General features: G+C 42.9%; 1 protein-coding gene across 1 annotated transcript in view; it reads left to right on the top strand.

Moving 5' to 3' along the window:
• The window catches only part of DUS1L (dihydrouridine synthase 1 like), a 1,030,374-nt gene that overhangs the window by 459,951 nt on the left and 550,428 nt on the right, over positions 1-19,995 (top strand). The window contains exon 6 of the mRNA XM_044069730.1: positions 4,037-4,119. Coding sequence (XP_043925665.1) covers positions 4,037-4,119 — 83 coding nt within the window. The remainder of the gene's footprint in view (positions 1-4,036; positions 4,120-19,995) is intronic.

Here is a 19,995-nt window from a genome sequence, read left to right as displayed (position 1 = left end):
GATTATGCTGAGCAGGATGGTAACTTCCAGCAATTTTTCATACCTGTGGGCAGTTGGGTAGTCCATTTACGGGGTTAATAGTCCTTATATTAAGCAAGTGTAATCATGTAAGTGAAACCATTGTGTTTAAAGTGGTACAAAGATTGCATCAAATGATTTTATATTATGATATCCGTGAAAATGGACTTCAGTCAGGCTGATTTGCATTTGTGATGGCTGAGTGGATGATGGGATGTAAGGAACTATACTAAGCAGTTTTTTACACTGACCAAAGAAGAATGTAACTATAATCCAGTATTCCCTGAATGGTCCATGTTAGACATCAGCAGTAAAGCATTGTGGATTTTAGCAACCAAGTATAGATCCTTGGGAACACCTACAGATATAGGCAGGAGGAAGAAAAAGTACACATTATGCCATTTTACACCCTGTTCTCTTTAAGCTAGTGTCTGTGTAGAAGTTTTGGTGGCAGGCAGTATTAAAAGACAAGGATGAGGCAGAAAAGGGTGTGCAGACCAGGTCTCTGTTTTGGTTAAATGTTATAATGAAACTCAGCATGACAGAGATAGTGCTATGACTGGGTCAGAAGTCATGCTGTGCGGGTGTGAGGAAGTTGTTTTCCAAAATAAATTGAAGAAACTGAGTGAATATACTTTTCTAGGATTTTTGATAATGGTGATAGTATTGCTATGGGTTTGTAGTTAGAAAGATCAGTGGAAGGTCCACCTGTATGTAAGTTGCAACAAATGTTTTTTTTTTTTTTTTTTTTCAGAGTTCTGGGACATAATTTTTTTGACTGAGCAATCTATTGAAATATAGACGAAACATGGTACTGCTTCTGTAACAGTCTTAATGAACACAGACGGTCGTTGGTCTGGGACGAATGTAGAAAGTTTTAGCTTGTAGAGGTTTGTTTGAGATTGAAGTAGGAGATTGTCAATGGCTTTATTTTTGAGAAGGGAGTGTACTGTTTTAATAACGTGTGAGTTAAATTGGGTACTTATGCTTTCTTTTTGGTGTGGGGTGGATGACATAAGCCAAGTATAGTGAGATTTATTTTAATTTCTAATCTGATGCATGACCGTTTTTAAATTGACTGAGTTGTAAACTTGAAAGTGTTTTTCCTTGTGCCATGCTTTCCAGACTTTATCTTGTACTTTCTTGAGTTATTTAGTAGCCATGGAGCTGACTTGGTTTTGACTCTTTCATTACTCAGATGGGCATTTTTGTAGGCGTTTGTAGGTGTGTGTGTGTTTATACATATACACACACATACGTATAACATACATCCACAACCCCTTTTTCCCCATTTTTGCACATGGGATCAGAGTGTCACTTCAACAGTGACAATCGTGTAGAGCCAAGGTTTACACCTCTGGGTGGTTATCCCTGCCACCGTAGTTCATCCACACTACACACTTGCACGCACACTCACACCTATGGTCAGTTTAGTGTGCCCAGTCCACGTACATGTCTTTGGAATGTAGGAGGAAACTGGAGCATCTGAAGGAAACCCACGTGAACACAAGGAGGACATATGCAGACTTTGCACAGAAGGTACTCCAGCTAAGAATCGAACTGGAGACCTTCTTGCTGTGAAGTGACAACACTATCCACTGCACTATCGTGCCACCCCTACTTAACAATACACACACACAATGTGAACGTTTATTGAATTCTAGAACAGTATAATCTACTGAAAGATTTTTGAGTATGCTCCATTTGCAATGTTTTAAGGTGCGTAAATAAAGGCATCAGGTTGGACATCAGAGAGGTTTCTCAATTCATTAAATTGATGATTGAACTGTCTTTGGTTTTTGTATCTAATGTTGAAGATTGGGAGGTGGCTACTGAAGGTATTTGACTGTGCCATAAAACGTGCTTTTTTCTGACAGGGATGTAAGAATCCAGTGTAATGTACACTCCCTTGTTGTACCTTTGTTTATATTGTGTTACGATAGTGATTAGTTGGCAGAAACCATACAATTGCATATTGTTTTATTGGTTTTCTGAGTGCACTGAGTACTAGCCAATTTTTACATCATCTATGATTTTCTTGTATGTGGCTAGAACCCAACAGAGGACATCTTCTAAAGTGGAAATATTACTTGTAGGCCTGTAGTGATCACACTCCTGTGGATGTTGAGATTGAGGGAATGGTATAAGCAATTCTACAGTCTTGAATTGTGGTATGGTACTACAGAAAATTGAAAGTTCAAGAAAAGTTTTGTAGATTATTGCCAGTCTACATTCTTTTTTCTACCTGACATCAGTATTTTGAAACCTGGGAGTGGGATTTTTTCATCTTTTTTTCCTGATTTCAGCCAGGTTGTAATGGCCAAGAGGATATCAGGAGAGTGTTGGGATAGCAAATTGGTTCTTCATTTGGGTGGATTACTTATGGTTCTGCTATGAATCACCAATGTCTTGAAAGCTGACAAGCTGAAAGGATGACAAAAAGGCCCAAAGTACAGAAGGGGGAAAGATTTAGTTGCTTTTTGCATGGGGGAGCCCCCACCCCCACCCCAGTATCCCTGATGTGGGAGGCAAGCTTCCCTCTCTCCCAGAAATTAAATATACCAACTCTGCGGTCAAACAAAGTCGAAGGGAGAAATCTCCCATAATAAGCAAGTCATTGCTGTGCTCACATAGAAACCATAGATGCAATAATTTCTTGTGGGAAACGGCAGTCAGCTTAATTTTTTTTAATGTGCTACTGATGCTCAAGCAATTTCATATCAAGCAGCTGTAGGGAAGCCAATTACATTTAGTGCCAGGGAGATATTGAATTTATGGATTGTAGGATTGTGTGTTGAATAACTGTTTTTGAAGTATTCGGTAGAGGTGGAGGTGATGTAAACATGGTGAAAAAATAAAGTGGAAAGTTGTGGTATCATAGGGAGTTTGAGATGGGGAGGGTAACTGTATGTATTGAAGTTTTGATGTGTGCTAGTGGAGAAAGGGGTAGAATTAATAATTAAAATGTTTAAGAGGTATAGCAGTGGAGCATTAGAATTCGGCTGTGATGACTAGGATTGCTTGATTGGCTAGGAGAGGTTTATAGTTAATGGCAGGAATATGCTTATGCTATTTCATTTATGTTAGAAGACTTGTGTAGATCATATGGCAAGTGAGGTTAGGGTAGCACAGCAGAGTGAGCTTGAGCATAGAGAGGGTGAATGGAGAAGGGCTTATCCCTCCTGAACAGTATGAGGTGACTGTTTTTCTATTGCTGGATAGTTAATATGGTAAATATGTGCTATTAAAGAAATGTAAGATTAAAAGTGGATGAGTTTGGTGTTTGCTACCTGAATGTGTTTGTGGAGAAAATGGAAACTTTAAGGGTTAAGAAAGAGAAAAGTACATTTTGCCAGGGATTTCAATGATGAGAGTAAGGGGAACTTGATTTTAGCATAAATGGGAGAAAATATTTAGATCAAAAGCCCTGTAGAGGGAAGATAGGTCATTTAGTCCCTCCAGTAGCATTTGCTGTACTTACGCTGCTCTTAGCCTAATTTATGTATTAGATTTTCTGTGTTGAGCAGCATTGGTGTCTGGCTGGATTTGAGATGGTTTCCCTCAAGAAAGTGTTGTTTCATGCTTGTGGATCACAGTCTTGATTCCTGATTTCAGTAAGAGGAAAGCAGTGTGTGGAGCTTATGGCTGGACCCTCTCCCTGGTTATGTTTAGAAAAATTCATTAAAGATGGAGACTGGAAATTCGTTTCCTAGATGAGAGTCATCAGGGTGGCAGTATGTGCTAAAAGCTGATTATATGCTTGGGGGAGGGGAAAGGGTCATCAACAGTACTTTGCACTATGTGACCAGTCATATTTAAAATGTTTTTTTAGAGACAGAGCATTGAGGCTAGAATGAGGCTTTGCTGTTTCTTGACCCAGCATGGGTATTCTGTGCAGAAGTGGAAAAACAGTGTTTCATTTATAATTTGCTAGACCTAATCAGATTGCTTTCTATTGAAGGAAAATAAAAGTCACTTATCATTTTCTTTAAACTCATGGCATTACTTTGCATTTCAGTTACTGACTGTGCATGGACGTACCAAGGAACAGAAGGGTCCTTTGACGGGCATTGCCAGCTGGGAACACATCAAAGCTGTTAGGTATGAGACTTATACGATTCTGTAATTTCTTCATTTTTACTGAACGTGTGCAGTGTCTTGTTGCTTTGACCAGAGGACTGACTAGGCTCAATATAGCGCACAAATTACAGGTAGGACTGCAAACAGGAGCACGATATTAGGTAGCTATATGTAGAAATATATTTTCTTGATTATATTACAAATTTTCCTGAGCTCAGGAGCATATTCTGTTTGCTGACATATAATATATTTCTGATAAATTGGTCATATTTAAGAATTTTTCTAAATTCTTGATTTTGTTGTGGTTCCTTTTTTTTATTTTGATATTCGTGCCTTATTAGGAACAGATGCTAATTCCTTTTTATTCCCAGCATCTGTAAACAACGTGTTGTTTCTTGCCACTTTACTTACTTTGATTATTGCACTGTAGTGCTTGAACTGAAGATTACCTATTTGTTACTGTAATGAACACTACACTGCAGTCCCTGTGCTGTATTACTGCACTGAAGGTGACAGTACTGAACACTCCACTGTGGTCAACATACTAAATGCTGTGCTGTAGGCATGGGTACCTCACATTGCACTGTAGGTTGCTGTGCTGTAAACACTGCACCATGGGGCGCCATACCCAACAATGTGCTTTTAATCAAAATATTGAACCCTACCCTGTAAGTCACATTACAGAGCATTGTTCATTGTACTAAACATCATATTGTATAGGTGGGCAAGCAGAGGGATGGCTCTACCCTAATTGTAAGTTTGGCTTGAGCTCATGTTCCAGCTGATTAATTTGGCGGAAGAGTCAAGCTGCTTTCTTTCTTTTTTTATGTATCTAATTCTGACTGGACTTTCAGGCTCTTTATGCCCTCTGTTAGGTATGGCACATCAGCCGTGCACTGTGGTTGACTGAAACCTTAGGAAAGGAGGTACCAAAGAAGATCACTCATGGCTGATGTTAAGGATATGTGAAACCTGCAGCTGTGGGGGATCCCCTGATCATCCATTACTATGCGGACATCTTACAACAACTGCATCTACTTGGAAAAAAAAAACATTAATTCATTCTCTAATTAATCATTTTTATCCTACCAGGGTTGTTGTGTCATATCGATTAAGGTAAAGCAATGAATGGGAGTTTGAATTAATATAAGGCAAGTGCTGGAGACTGGGTCTCAGAGCAAGCGATCTTAATACTTGTATGGGATTTTAACAGAAGCAGATACTCCCAGTCTTCAGGAATGTTTTGTCTTTTACTGCTCATCTTATAAGTACTTGCAAGGCACCAGGTAAGTATGTAAATGATAGTAATAGAACACACTTGCCAGAGATTCTATTCATTTATTTTTTTAAATGATGTATTTACGTATAGTAAGCTGGACTATGATTGGGGATGGCTGTGAATTACAGCAGCAGGGGTAAATACATTACAGTGAACATTATTTGTTTCGCTTTATTTGGTATCACAGGGAGAGGTCATCTGAGTGCGTGAAAGAAAAAAGCCAGTGAAATGATCATTAATATGGTTTGTTGTGGGTAATGGAAGCCTATATGTCAGTAACGCCAACAAGTATGAATGCTTTATGGGAGTTGCAGTGGTGCAGCAGTTAATGTTGTTGCTTCACAGCAAGAGGTTCTCCGGTTCGATTCTCGGCTAGTGTATCTTCTGTGCGGAGTTTGCATTTTCTCCCTGCGTTTGCATGGGTTTCCTCTGGGTACTCCGGTTTCCTCCCACATTCTAAAGACATGCGTCTGGACTATTTCTTCCCTGGCCTTTGCTGAAAACAGGCTTTGTGGAGCCTAGTCAAACTTTCCCGGTCAACAAATGTTAAGTAAATAAAATAAATTATTGTGGAGAAAGCTCCTTCATTGCAAGCTGATATACAAGTGGCACAGAGAAGATGGTTATCTTTTGAGGGTGGAGAATTATACTGAATGTGAAAGCATACAGTATTTGTACGAACACTAATACTTAGGATGACGATCCATGAAATCTTCCTGATGAATAAAGTATAGCCAGTACTTTTGCAATCACTTCAAATCTGTTGTTAAATATTCCATCACACATTAGAGTAACAACTAACAACTACAGCGTAAGTAATTAACCTAGTCTGCTTTCTCAACATTTTAGATTCAAGCCAGTCACCATAACTGACATAAAAGCATTATTTAAAAAAGAGTGCACGTAGACCACTTTCTGTGGACAAACTTCCTGTTGCTTTCCAGTAGAAAATAGTCATTTATATTGTCTGCTCTCTAACTGTTCTTTTAAACAGAAGCCCAAAAGAAAGCCAATTCCCATTGAAACAGAAGGAATCAAAGCTTACTTTACTGTTTAAAGTTGGAGAAAAGAACAGAGTTGATAACTACAGACCAGTTTCAGTACTTTGCTGCCAGATGTAGTTGAGAGAGACTGATACATTATCAGCCACTGCAACACATTGCAGAATGCATGCACTGTGGCCAGCTCTCTTTGCTGACTTCTCTAAGGCCTTCGATATAGTTAACTGTAGCTTATGTTTACAGTTGCTCCAAATAGTAGGCGTACACCAACAGTGACATCTGGCTCAGGAGCTAACTGACCCACAGATGTTCCTTCCAGTATTCACTTTTTTGTGATATCTTGATGTTCTTCGTGATTCACTTTTGCAGTCATTACATCTGCTTGCAGTAGCCCTCAGTTGGCCTGATTAACAAAGTCTTCGGTCCTGTGTCGGTTGCTGTCCCATGTCAGGGATATAAAACATGCAGCCGACACCATTACACCAGTCTGTCTTGCTGTGTGGTTCCCCGAAGCAGAAGCAGTTCACAGGTGCCGGTCGGCCGACTCCTGAAATTTTCATGTTCTAGTTTCTGAATCGAAGTCTTCGACTAAAGCTAAGCAGCCCGTTGGGGAAACTTTTTTTTGCTCCTTACCGATGTCAGTAAAAGTTAATAATTGCATTACTTGTGGAAAGCAAATACCTCACAAAGATTTTCATTCATACTGTATTCCTTGCCTAGGCCCTGACCACGACGTACCTTGATGTCGGTTTTGTGCTTTATTTAATCACCGCACTATCCGTCGTCGGTATATTTTCGCCTCTAAATATTTTGGTTCTCGGTTTAATTATCCAGAAATGTCGTCGTTTAGCCATCCGACTACCGGGATTCCGAAAAAGTGCAAAGATAAAGACAGAGACAGGCCGCCGATGTCCAACGCTGCCGACGACGCTTCTGCTAAGCCAGTCGCCAGTTCGCCGGTACTCAGTGAGGTGCTTTCGCAGCCCCTGATACCCACTATTTCTGATTCGCAGGCCTCTACTGAGACCCATTCGGAGTCCGGTATGCCATGAGATGCTTCAACTGTGCAACATGCGGATGTCTCTACCTTGGATGGGTCTGGAGCCGCTGTGCAGGGACCGGCTTCTGAGGGTGTATTCAGGGCTATGGACTTGCATATTAAACCGATGCCTCCTTCTTCATTTAGGCCTAAATCTCGAACCATGCCTAAGAAACCAATGCCCAGGCTGCATGCTCAGGCCTTTATGCCTAAAAAACAAATGATAAGAATGGCTGAAGATCTTATAACTGTAATCAGGGGAAGCCAACCTCCCCCTTCTAAGAGACCTAGGAATGAAGTTGTTTATGAATCTTCTGACCAGGATTCTGATTTTTCTAATGATCTGGATTTGCCCGTATCTACTTATGAGGATCCTGATGCAGAGGACTCTATTCCCTCTGCTTCCCCTCCAGAGGATTTTTCTTTTGGCGAAACCTTACATACTCTAAGGGAGCATTTCCACTGGGAAAGCCAGGATTTCTCTGATTCAAAAAAGAGGCTTGGGGATTTCTTACTCCTGCCTCAGCATAGGCCTTCAGCTATACCTCCTGTACTAGACATTGTTGATGCCTTTTCAGAATCTAGTTTGGCCCCTGATTCTTTGCCTCCTGCTCCCAGAAAACCTGACAGATATTGCAGGGTTCCTGATTCACACTAGTTCCTTTTTAAAAATCCTATTGCGGATCCAGAAACTATTTCACAGGGACCCAAGAGCATTAAGGCTTCTACTGCTAAAAATCCTACCCCTTCTGATAAGAGACTCCAGGGAGCTGGATAGATGGGGTAAGAAGGTTTACACTTCTGCAACCTTGGCCATTAGGGCTTTAAACTGTCAGTTTTGTATGTTAAAGTATCAACAGCATGTTATTGGATTGCTTAAACAGAAAATGTTGATTCCTGACTGTGCTGAAAATAAAGAATTACAGGATTTAATGCATTCTGCTGAACAGGTTGGAAAGCATATTTTGTAATGTGGATTTGATTCATTAGAGGCCTCCGGCAGGGCTGCTAATACTGGGTCTGTGCTCAGAAGGCATGCTTGGCTTAAGGAGCAATCCTTGCCTGATTCATATTAAAGCTAAACTGTTGGATGCTCCCTTAAATCAGGACTGCCTGTTTGGCAACAAGGCTGAGGAAGTTCTTAAAAAGATGGAAGATAAAGCTAAATCTATGCAAACTGTTAAAGATTTCTTACAAGTTCAGCCTCCTAGATTTAGTAGGCACTGGCCCTCTAAGAATTGGTCGTTTCCAGCTCCTTCCAGGTCTTCTCAGGCCAAACCCAGACACAGCAGAAACCCCAGGTTTCAGTCCCAGGGGACACACAAGACTAAGCAGTGGGGGGTTTCCACACCCAAATCTGGGAGTAGTAAGACTCCCTCCTATGGAAAACTGTCTCAATGACTTGCTTTTAAAACTTCCAAGCACTTCCCAACTGAATGCTCCTTTAGGCAGAAAGATTGGTCTGCAGGCCAAAAACTGGGAACTCATTACCCAAGACAAATAGGTTTTAAATATAGTGTCCCAAGGATACAGATTTCACTTCCACACGTTACCAACACCAAGCGGATGGCCAGATCTACCCACAAATTAGTGGGCAGAGGTCATAATCAAGTGCTATTTCTCTTAAGCATGGAGGCTGTTCAGTTCGTACCAGAAGAGGAAAAGGGACAAGATTTCTATTCGAGACTTTTCCTGGTACCCAGAAAAGACAATACATTGCATCCTATCCTGGACCTTTCTACTCCAAACACCTTTCTGGTGATTCCAAAATTCAAAATGCTGACTCTTCACCAGCTGCTTCCTATGCTAAGCAAAGATGCATGGTTGGCAACACTAGACTTAAAAAAAAGCATACCTGCACATCCCTATCAGGAAGTCTTGCAGAAGATACCTACGCTTCAAAGCAGGCGTCATACACTATCAATTCTCTGCACTGCCCTTTGGATTATCTACTGCGCCCAGGGTATTCTTAAAGTGCCTAGCTTCAGTCATTGCATTTTGCAGGCAAATAAATATTCAAATATACCCATACCTGGACGATTGTCTAATTCAGTCAGAAAGCCAGAACATACTTTTGAATGATCTAGCCTTTGTTCAAAGGGTACTGACTTGTCTGGGGTACACCATAAACAAAAAGAAATCACACCTGGTACCCTGTCAACAAATTATATTCCTGGGAGCAAGCTTGAATATAACTTCCCAGATGGCTTTCCTCACGCCAGAGAAACGGATTCATTTGACAACCTATTTCAAACAAGTGGCCACAAAAACCCAGTTATATGCAAGGCAAATACTGCAAGCCTTGGGGTTCATGGCCTCCTGCATCCTTCTAATTCCATATGCAAGACTGCATATGAGGAAACTACAATGGTATTTCAAAAGCCTATGGTGTCAGCATTCACAGGATCTAAAAGCAATGATTCCTATCATACCTTGCCTATGCCTAGAGTTCCTTTGGTGGGCAGAGGCCTGCCACCAAGACAGGGGACTACCCTTCACACTACCCCCCTGCCGCCCAAACCTTAACAACAGATGCATCAGACTATGCATGGGAGGCTCACCTGGCAGGGGAAGTGCATTCAGGACAAATGGAACCCAAGTCAAATGCACCTGCACATAAATCAAAAGGAAATGTTAGCTGTACAGAATGCTCTGACAGCCTTCAAGGACCACATTCTTCCAGGAAAACTTATGTTAAAGACGGACAACACCACTGTCATGTAGTACATAAACAAGCAGGGGTGTTCACATTCTTACCCTCTCTGCAGACTAGCCATGGCATTGTGGAACACAGCCTTGAGCTACCAAGTGAATCTACAAGCTCAATTCCTGCCAGGAAAACTAAATACACTGGCAGACAGACTAAGCAGAAACCTCATGGACCCACACGAGTGGAAATTGGAACCAAGCATTTTCAACATGTTGACAAGCAAATGGGGGAGCCCAGATATCGACCTGTTTGCCTCCCCCCCAGAACCATCAATTGGACAAATTTTACACAAGGATTCCCTACAAGCTAGCTTGGAAAGTGGATGCTCTGTCCTTCAGCTGGAAAAACCTATCAGTTTATGCCTTTCCTCCTCTGCCTCTACTTTCCAATGTACTACTAAAGATCAAACAGGACAAACCAAGGATGATTTTAATTGCACCAGACTGGCCACGCCAACACTGGTGTACCCCCTTTTGCGCAGTGTGTCATGCTTGGTCCCATGCCACCTGTCTCAGACTCCTTCCCTGTTGTCTCAGCAGGAGAACCAGGTCCTGCACTCTCAGCTGCAAACCCTGAACCTAGTAGCCTGGCTAATTACCTAATCTCTCCTTTACCATCCCTCAGTAAATCAGTGATGGATATCATTTTAGAGGCAAGGAGGCCTAGTACTAGAAAATCTTATGCTGCAAAATGGAAAAGATTTTGTGCCTGGAACCAATCTCAAGGGATGAGTGCAGCAGTGCCAATTTACCTCAGATTCTACAATACTTGACTGAGATGCTTAATAAGGGCTTGTCCTTTTCCTCCATCAAAATTCATGCCTCAGCCATTTCAGCTCATTATAGCACAGAGCCTCCCCTCTTCTCTCACCCACTGCTCAAGCAGATGTTCATCGTGTTTCACTGTTGCAGTCATTGCACGTGGGTTATTCTGCTGGCAGGTGACCTGCAGTCGGCCCGAGTTCCAAAGTCTTGGTCCGGCGTCGGTTGCTGTCGCCTCTTCCCTGATGTCAGTGTGCCAGGGGTTTAAAAGTTGCAACCGACGCCATTTTCTTCTGTCTTTCTTGCCGCGCAGTGCCCGAAGCAAAAGCAATTCGCAAGTGCCGGTCGGCTGCCTACTGAGATTTTCAAAATTGAGTTTCAGAACCGAAGTCTTCAATAAAGCTAAGTACCTCGTTGGGGAAACTTTTTCTTGCTCCAGACCAATGTCAGTAAAAGTTAATAATTGTATTTCTTGTGGGAAGCAAATACCTCATAAGGACTTTCACTCTTACTGTATTCCTTGCCTAGGCCCTGACCACGATGTTACCAGTTGTTGGTTTGGTGCTAGATTCAATAAACGCAGTATTAAACGTAGGTTTGATTTTGCCTTACATTATTTTGGCCGAAGGTTTAATTACATAATGCCATCGGAACAACCGACAACCGGAATTTATAAAAAACGCAAAGACAAAGAAAAGGACAGGCATCAGAGGTCCAAAACTGACAATGAAGTCTCTTCAAGGCCAGTCGCCAGTTCGCCGGTTCTCAGTGAGGCGCTTTCGCAGCCCCTGGCACCCGCTATCTCAGAGCCACAGGCCTTAACCGACAGCCACGTGAAGACTCCCAGGCCTGTGGATACTCAAGGTATTGGGCCTATGGAAACTATTCCCTCAGATGGGACTGGAGCCGCTGAGCAGGCATCGGCTTCTGAGGGTGTTTACAGACCTTCACAGCTTACAATTAAGCCCACTACAGCAACCAAGGCAAAGTCAAAAACACCATTAAAGACAAGGAAATAAGTACAGCATTCTCCAGAACAGTCATCCATGCCAAAGAAACAGATGCTTAAAATGGCCGAAGACCTAATTACTTTAATCAGGGGTTCCCATCCCCCTTCTGACAAAAGGCCTAGGCAAGACACTGACTATGATTCCTCTGACCAGGTTTCCATTTCCTCTGGTTCCTCTTCTGATCAGGGATATTCTCTCCCTCCCTCCCTATGAGGACTCTGATGCAGAAGAGTCTATACCTTCAGCCTCTCCGCCTGAGGATTATTCTTTTGGGGAGACCCTGCGCACCATGAAGGAGCATTTCCATTGGGAGAGCCAGGATTATTCAGAATCCAAGAAAAGGCTCAGAGACTTCCTTTTATTTGCCTCAGCACAGGCCCCTAGTTATCTCCCCTGTGCTTGATATTGTTGATGATGTTTTCTCTGAATCCAGTCTGACTCCTGATTCTTTACCCCCTGCACCAGTCAAGCCAGACAGGTACTACAGGGTCCCTGACTCTCATAAATTTCTTTACAAAAACCCCGCTGCAGACCCAAAAACAATTTCTCAAGGTCCTAAAGGGGTTAAGGCTTCCACTGCTAAAATCCTGTCCCCTCGGATAGGGATTCCAGAGCTGTGGACAGATGGGGGAAAAACGTTTACACTTCTGCTACTTTAGCTGTAAGGGCTTTAAATTGCCAGTTTCATGTGCTTAAATATCAACAGTACCTCATGTCATTGTTAGAACAGAAAATGGTTACAAATTCAGAAAGTCCTGACAGTAAGGAAACGCAGGATTTATTGCATGCAGTTGAACAAGTGGGAAAGCATACTCTGCAATGTGGTTTTGATTCATTAGTGGCTTTTTGTAGAGCCGCAGTTACAGGCTGTGTTATTCGAAGGCATGCTTGGTTGAAGGAAAAAAGTTTACCTGACCATGTTAAAGTAAAATTATTGGATGCTCCACTACAGCATGATACTTTGTTTGGTGTTAAGGCAGAAGAGGTGTTAAAGAAAATGGAGGATAAAGCAAAATCAATGCAGACAGTGAAGGATTTCTTACAGGTTCAGCCACCTAGATTTAGCAGAAACTGGTCTTCAAAAAATTGGTCCTTTCCAGTGTCAGACAGGCCACAAAGAGGGAGATGCAGACACCCAAGAGGCAGATCTCAGCCCCAAGGCTCCTATAGACCTAAATAATGGGGTGCTTCGGCCCCCAAAGGAGGGGACAAATCACAACCTTATAGGAAACAGTCCCAATGACTTCCATCTACAAATGCCAAGCACTTACCTTTTGACAGCACCCCTAGGGGAAAGCTAGCACTTTTCTCAAAAAATTGGCACATGATCACCCAAGACCAATGGATGCTGAATATTGTTTCTCAGGGTTACAGGTTCCACTTCCACACGCTTCCAAAATCAAAAGGTATGCCAGACCTGCCACAAAATCAATGGGCAGAGGCGCAAAAACAGATTACTCCTCTTATGGACTGGACATGGGACCTATTCAAAGAGTTCCACGGCAAGAAAAGAGACAAGGATTTTACTCAAGACTTTTCTTAGTACCCAGAAAGGACAAAGCCTGGAGACCAATACTGGACCTGTCAATCCTAAATACTTTTCTGTATGTTCCAACATTCAAAATGTTAACACTTCAGCAGCTTCTGCCCATGCTGGGCAAGAAGGCTTGGCTAGTTACCTTGGACCTCAAGCAGGCATACTTGCATGTCCCAATCAGACAATCATGCAGAAGATACCTCAGATTCATAGCAGGCTCAATGCATTACCAATTCTCTGCACTGCCCTTTGGCTTATCTACTGCGCCCAGGGTCTTCACAAAATGCCTGCACCAGTAATTGCATTTTGCAGACAAAAAGGAATTCAAATATATCCCTACTTGGACGACTGCCTTATTCAAGCAGAGAGCAAGGACATTCTTCTAAAGCATCTGGCGTTTGTAAAAAGATTACTAATTTGCCTAGGGTACACAGTAAACGAAAAGAAATCAAAACTAGTGCCCTCTCAAGAGATAATATTCCTGGGTGCAAGCTTAAATACAACTGCCCAGATGGCTTATCTCACGCCAGACAAACAAAGGCAACTGACTCATTACTTTCAAATGATGGCAACGAAAACCCAGCTCCCTGCAAGAAAAATTCTGCAGGCCCTGGGCTTCATGGCATCCTGCATTCTACTAATTCCATATGCAAAACTGCATATGAGGAAACTACAATGGTATCTAAAAAGTGTTTGGACTCAGCATTGTCACAGCCTGGAGATGATCATAACTTTAATCCCCTGCCTACAACAGGAGTTTTGATGGTGGTCCCAGGCCTGTCACCACAACAAGGGACAGCCTTTCACTTTACCCACAGCCAGGCAGACAACAACGGATGCATCGGATTATGCCTGGGGGGCACATATGGCAGGAAAATGTATTCAGGGCACATGGCCCAAGGAACAAATGCATCTTCACATCAATCAAAAAGAGATGCTAGCTGTACAGAATGCCCTGACAGCTTTCAAGGACCTGCTACATCCAGGACAACTATTAATAAAGACGGACAATACCACAGTTATGTAGTACATAAACAAGCAAGGAGGCACACATTCCTACCCCCTATGCAGGCAAGCCATGACTTTGTAGAACACAGCACTGACCTATCAAGTACATCTGCAGGCACAATTCCTGCCAGGAACAAAAAATACACTGGCAGACGAACTAAGCAGAAATCTCATGGATCCTCACGAATGGAAACTAAATCCACAGGTGTTCAGCATGATAGTGAGGAAATGGGGACGCCCAGACATAGATCTTTTTGCCTCCCCTCACAATTACCAAATACAGAAATTCTGCACAAGAACTTATCACTCTCAAGCATGGAAAGTGGATGCTCTATCATTCAGCTGGAAAGGCCTGACAGTCTATGCCTTCCCTCCGATGCCTCTTCTTACCAAGGTGCTCCTAAAAGTCAGACAAGAAAGGCCAAAAATGATCCTGATTGCCCCAGACTGGCCATGCCAGCACTGGTACCCAATCCTAAAGAGCTTGTTTCAAGGCCCAGCTTAGCCTCTACCTCATATTCCTCATCTTCTGACACAACAGAACAATCAGATTCTGCACAGTCAACTCAGAACCTTAAATCTGGCAGCTTGGCAGATAATGTAGCCACTCAGACTGAACCTCTCTCTAAAGTGGTTGTGGATGTCATTTTAGAAACCAGGAGGCCCAGCACTAGGAAATCTTATGCAAAAAATGGAACAGATTCTGTGCTTGAAACCAGGCACAAGGGCTCGAGCCACTTTTCCCTAATATACCTCAGATTTTACAAGACCTAACTGAGATGCTGGACAAAGGCCTATCTTTCTCATCAATTAAAATTCATGCCTCTGCCATTTCAGCTCATTGCAATACGGAACCTCCTATTTTTTCACATCCTCTACTACGACAGTACCTCAGAGGGGCAAAAAATATAAGACCCCCAAGGAGAGCACCAGTACCAACTTGGAATCTCAATTTTGTTTTAGAAAAACTCACACTGCCTCCTTTTGAACCAGCCAGCACAGCTGATCTAAAATTCATATCATGGAAAACTGCTCTGCTCCTAGCAATAACTTCAGCAAGAAGAGTCTCAGAGTTACAGGCATTAATGGCTGTGGAACCTTTCATCATTTTTCATCAGGACAGGGTCTCTCTTAGGACAAACCCAACATTCATGCCAAAAGTGGTCTCCAATGTGGCCTTGAACCAAACCATTCATTTACCTACTTTCTACCCAAATCCCCAGAATAAAGGGGAGAGACTACTGCACACTTGGATATACACAGACAACTACGATTCTACTTGGACAAAACAAAAGCTTTCAGAAAAACTGAGCAACTGTTTGTAGCCTATGCTGCAGGATCACAAGGAAAGCCTATTACAAAGCAGACAATTTCAAAATGGATAGGCCACTGCATCCGCTTCTGTTATGCACAACATGGCAAATCAGTGCCTAAGGGCATTTGGCCTCATTCTACCAGAGCAGCAGCCACTTCAGCAGCTTTTCTCAGAGGAGTACCAACATTTTAGAAGCTGCAACATGGAGCTCAGTGCACACTTTCACCAAGCACTATCACTTTACCTCTCTACTCTAAATCCAGAGCAGGCTTTGCCACTGCAGTTCTGCAGGGCCTGGTAGCCTCTCCTAATCCTATTTAGACCCAGCCACCCAACCTCAGCTTTGGGATTCTACCCAAGTGTAATGACTGTAACAGTGAAACACAATGAACATAGTACAGTTGTGTACCTACCATAAATGTAGATGTTCGAGTGTATTCACTGTTGCAGTCCACGTTACCCACCCACCATCCCCCTTTTCGTTGCTGGGACTTATTCTGTACTCCTCAACTCTATACAACCTATGTGGTGTACTTGCTTGTAGATGAAGGAAATGTTTATAGCAATATATGCATGTTTTTTGGCATAATTTTATCTTTCCAGTCTTCCTATCTGGGGGCACCTGACATCTGGGGCAAGAAAAACTGAAGAAAATAGCATCGGTTGCAACTTTTATACCCCTGGCGCACTGACGTCAGGGAAGAGGCGACAGCAACCAACGCCGGACCAAGACTTTGGAACTCGGGCCGACTGCGGGTCGCCTGCCAGCAGGATGACCCAAGTGTAATGACTGCAACAGTGAATACACTCGAACATCTACATTTATGGTAGGTACACAACTGTACTTTCCTCAGAGGGGCCAGAAATTTAAGGCCACCCAGGAGAGCTCCTACTCCAGCTTGGGACCTTAACTTTGTCTTGGAGAAACTCACTCTTCCTCCTCTTGAGCCAGCAGCTGCTACTGCAGATTTAAAATTCCTTTCCTGGAAAACAGCTTTCCTTTTAGCAGTCACTTCTGCAAGAAGGGTATCTGAATTACAGGCCCTTATGGCAGTGGAGCCTTTCATCATCTTTCATGCGGATAGGGTGTCCCTTAGAGCCAATCCCTCCTTCATGCCCAAGGTGGTCCCCATTGTGGCTCTTAATCAGTCCATTCATTTGCCTACCTTCTTTCCTAACCCACAGAACAAAGGGAAACCGATACTGCTTTCCCTAGATGTGCACAGACAACTTGGGTTCTACCTGGACAGGACTAAACCTCAAAGGAAATCTGACCAACTGCTGGTGGCATTTGCTGCAGGGACAGAGGGGAAAGCTATTTCAAGGCAAACTATTTCAAAACGGATAGGCCACTGCCTTCATTTCTGCTATAAGCACCATGAAAAAACTATTCCACAGGGCATCAGACCCCATTCAACCAGGGCTGCATCTACCTCTACAGCCTTTCTCAGAGGTGTCCCTACTATTGACATTCTAGAAGCTGCTACCTAGAGTTCTGTACATACTTTCACCAAGCATTATCATTTGCCAATTTTCTCTAAATCCAGAGCTGGTTATGCCACTGCAGTCTTGCAGGGCCTTATAGCTGGTCCTGCTTCTATTTAAATTCCTCCTCCCAACCTTTAATTTGGGAATCTACCCAAATGTAATGACTGCAACAGTGAAACACGAAGAACATAGTACAGTTGTGTGTACACTTACCATAAATGTAGATGTTCGCGTGTATTCACTGTTGCAGTCCTGGATGTTCTTCGTGTTTCACTGTTGCAGTCATTACATTTGGGTAATCTGCTGGCAGGTTGCCCTCAGTCGGCCTGAATTCCAAAGTCTTGGGTCCTGCGTTGGTTGCTTTCTTCTCTTCCATGACGTCAGGGGTATAAAACATGTAGCCGACGCCATTTTCTTTAGTCTTTCTTGCCGCGCGGTGCCTAAAGCAGAAGCATTTCGCAAGTGCCGGTCGGCCGACTACTGAAATATTCGAGTTTGAATTTCAGAACCGAAGTCTTCACTAAAGCTAAGTACCCCGTTGGAGAAATTTTTTTTCTTGCTTTTTACCGATGTCAGAAAAAGTTAATAATTGTATTACTTGTGGGAAGCAAATACCTCATAAGGATTTCCATTTATACTGTATTCCTTGCCTAGGCCCTGATCACAACGTGCCTGCCTGTCGGTTTTGTTCTAGATTTAACCAAAGCAATATTAAGCTTCGGTATATTTTTGCATCTAAGTATTTTGGAAACAGATTTAACTATCCAGAAATGTCGTCGGATAGCAATTCGACTACCGGAGTACATAAAAAAACGCAAAGAAAAGGACAGAGAAAGGCAGTTGAGATCCAAAACCAACGACAAAGCTTCTCCTAAGCCAGTTGCTGGTTCGCCGGTACTCGGTGAGGCGCTTTCGCAGCCCCTGATACCCACTACCTTCGAGTCGCAGGTCTCTACTGACACCCATGCGGAGTCCGGCATGCCGCAAGATACTCAAAGGTATTGGACCGACAGATGTATCTCCCTCTGATGGGTCTGGAGCCGCTGAGCAGGCACCGGCTTCTGAGGGTGTATTCAGACCTCAACATTTTTATATCAAACCGACAAAAGCTGCAAAACCTAAGGCAAAAACACCTTCTAAAACTAAAAAACTGACACCTGAGCCACATACACATGCCTCTATGCCTAAAAAAACAGATGATCAAAATGGCTGAAGACCTTATTACCATGATCAGGGGTACCCATCCCCCTTCCAGATAAGAGGCTTAGGCAAGACACTGACTATGAATCTTCAGATAAGGTTTCTATTTCTTCTGATTCCTCTTCTGATCAGGAATTGTCTTCACCTCCCTACGAGGATTCTGATGCTGAGGAGTCTGTTCCATCTGCATCTCCTCCTGAGGATTATTCATTTGGAGAAACCTTACATACTTTGAGGGAGCATTTTCACTGGGAGAGTCAAGACATCTCAGAATCAAAAAAGAGGCTCAGGGATTTCCTCCTTCTCCCTCAGCACAAGCCTTTAGCCATTCCCCGTTTTAGACATTGTGGATGATGTGTTTTCGGAGTCAAGCCTGACCCCTGACTCCTTACCTCCGGCTCCCAGTAAGCCTGACAGGTATTACAGGGTCCCTGACTCGCATAAATTTTTATTTAGAAATCCTGCTGCTGATCCTGAAACTATTTTGCAGGGTCCAAAGGGAGTTAAGGCCTCAACAGCAAAAAACTCTACCCCCTCCGACAGAGATTCAAGGGCAATGGACAAATGGGGAAAAAGGTTTATACATCTGCAACCTCAGCAATCAGGGCCTTAAACTGTCAATTTCATATGCTTAAGTACCAACAACATGTTATGGGATTGCTGTAACAGATAATGATGTTGATTTCAGAATGTGCAGAAAATAAGGAATTGCAGGAATTATTGCATGCAGCTGAACAAGTTGGAAAGCATACTTTGCAATGTGGTTTTGATTCTTTAGAGGCCTCCTGCAGGGCCGCAGTTACTGGATCTGTGATTAGGAGGCATGCCTGGTTAAAGGAACAAAATTTGCCTGATCATGTTAAAGCTAAATTGCTAGATGCACCTTTACAGCATGATTCTCTGTTTGGTAGTAAGGCAGAAGAGGTTTTAAAGAAAATTGAAGACAAAGCTAAGTCTATGCAAATTGTTAAAGATTTCTTACAAGTGCAGCCACCTAGATTCAGTAGACACTGGCCTACAAAAAATTGGTCCTTTCCTGTGTCAGACAGAGCTCAAAGGGGCAAATCCAGACACCCTAAGGGTTCAAGGTACCAGGCTCAAGGCTCATACAGGTCAAACAAATGGGGCGCATCCACCTCCAAATCTGGAGGAGATAAAGCGCAAACCTACAGAAATCAATCCCAATGACTTCCCTCTGCCTACACCAAGCACTTATCTTTTGGCAGCACCCATAGGGGGAAAATTAGCACTTTTTGCTCAAAATTGGCAGTTGACAACCGAGGACAAATGGGTACTAAACATCGTATCACAGGGATACAGATTCCATTTCCACACTTTGCCAATGACAAATGATTGGCCAGATCTGCCAAAAAAAACAGTGGGCAGAGGCACAGAAACAGGTTACGTCCCTCATGGATATGGGGGCCATTCAGACAGTACCAAAACAGGAAAAAGGCCAAGTTTTTACTCAAGACTGTTCTTGGTTCCCAGAAAGAAGGAGGCCTGGTGGCCAATACTGGATTTATCGATTTTGAACACATACCTGGAC

Source organism: Protopterus annectens, chromosome 4.part0 (assembly GCF_019279795.1).
Source record: "Protopterus annectens isolate FY-2018-M chromosome 4.part0, PAN1.0, whole genome shotgun sequence".
Classification (NCBI taxonomy): Eukaryota; Metazoa; Chordata; order Ceratodontiformes; family Protopteridae; genus Protopterus; species Protopterus annectens.
Note: the sequence above shows the minus strand (reverse complement) of the source record. Positions and strands in the feature narration are given on the sequence as shown.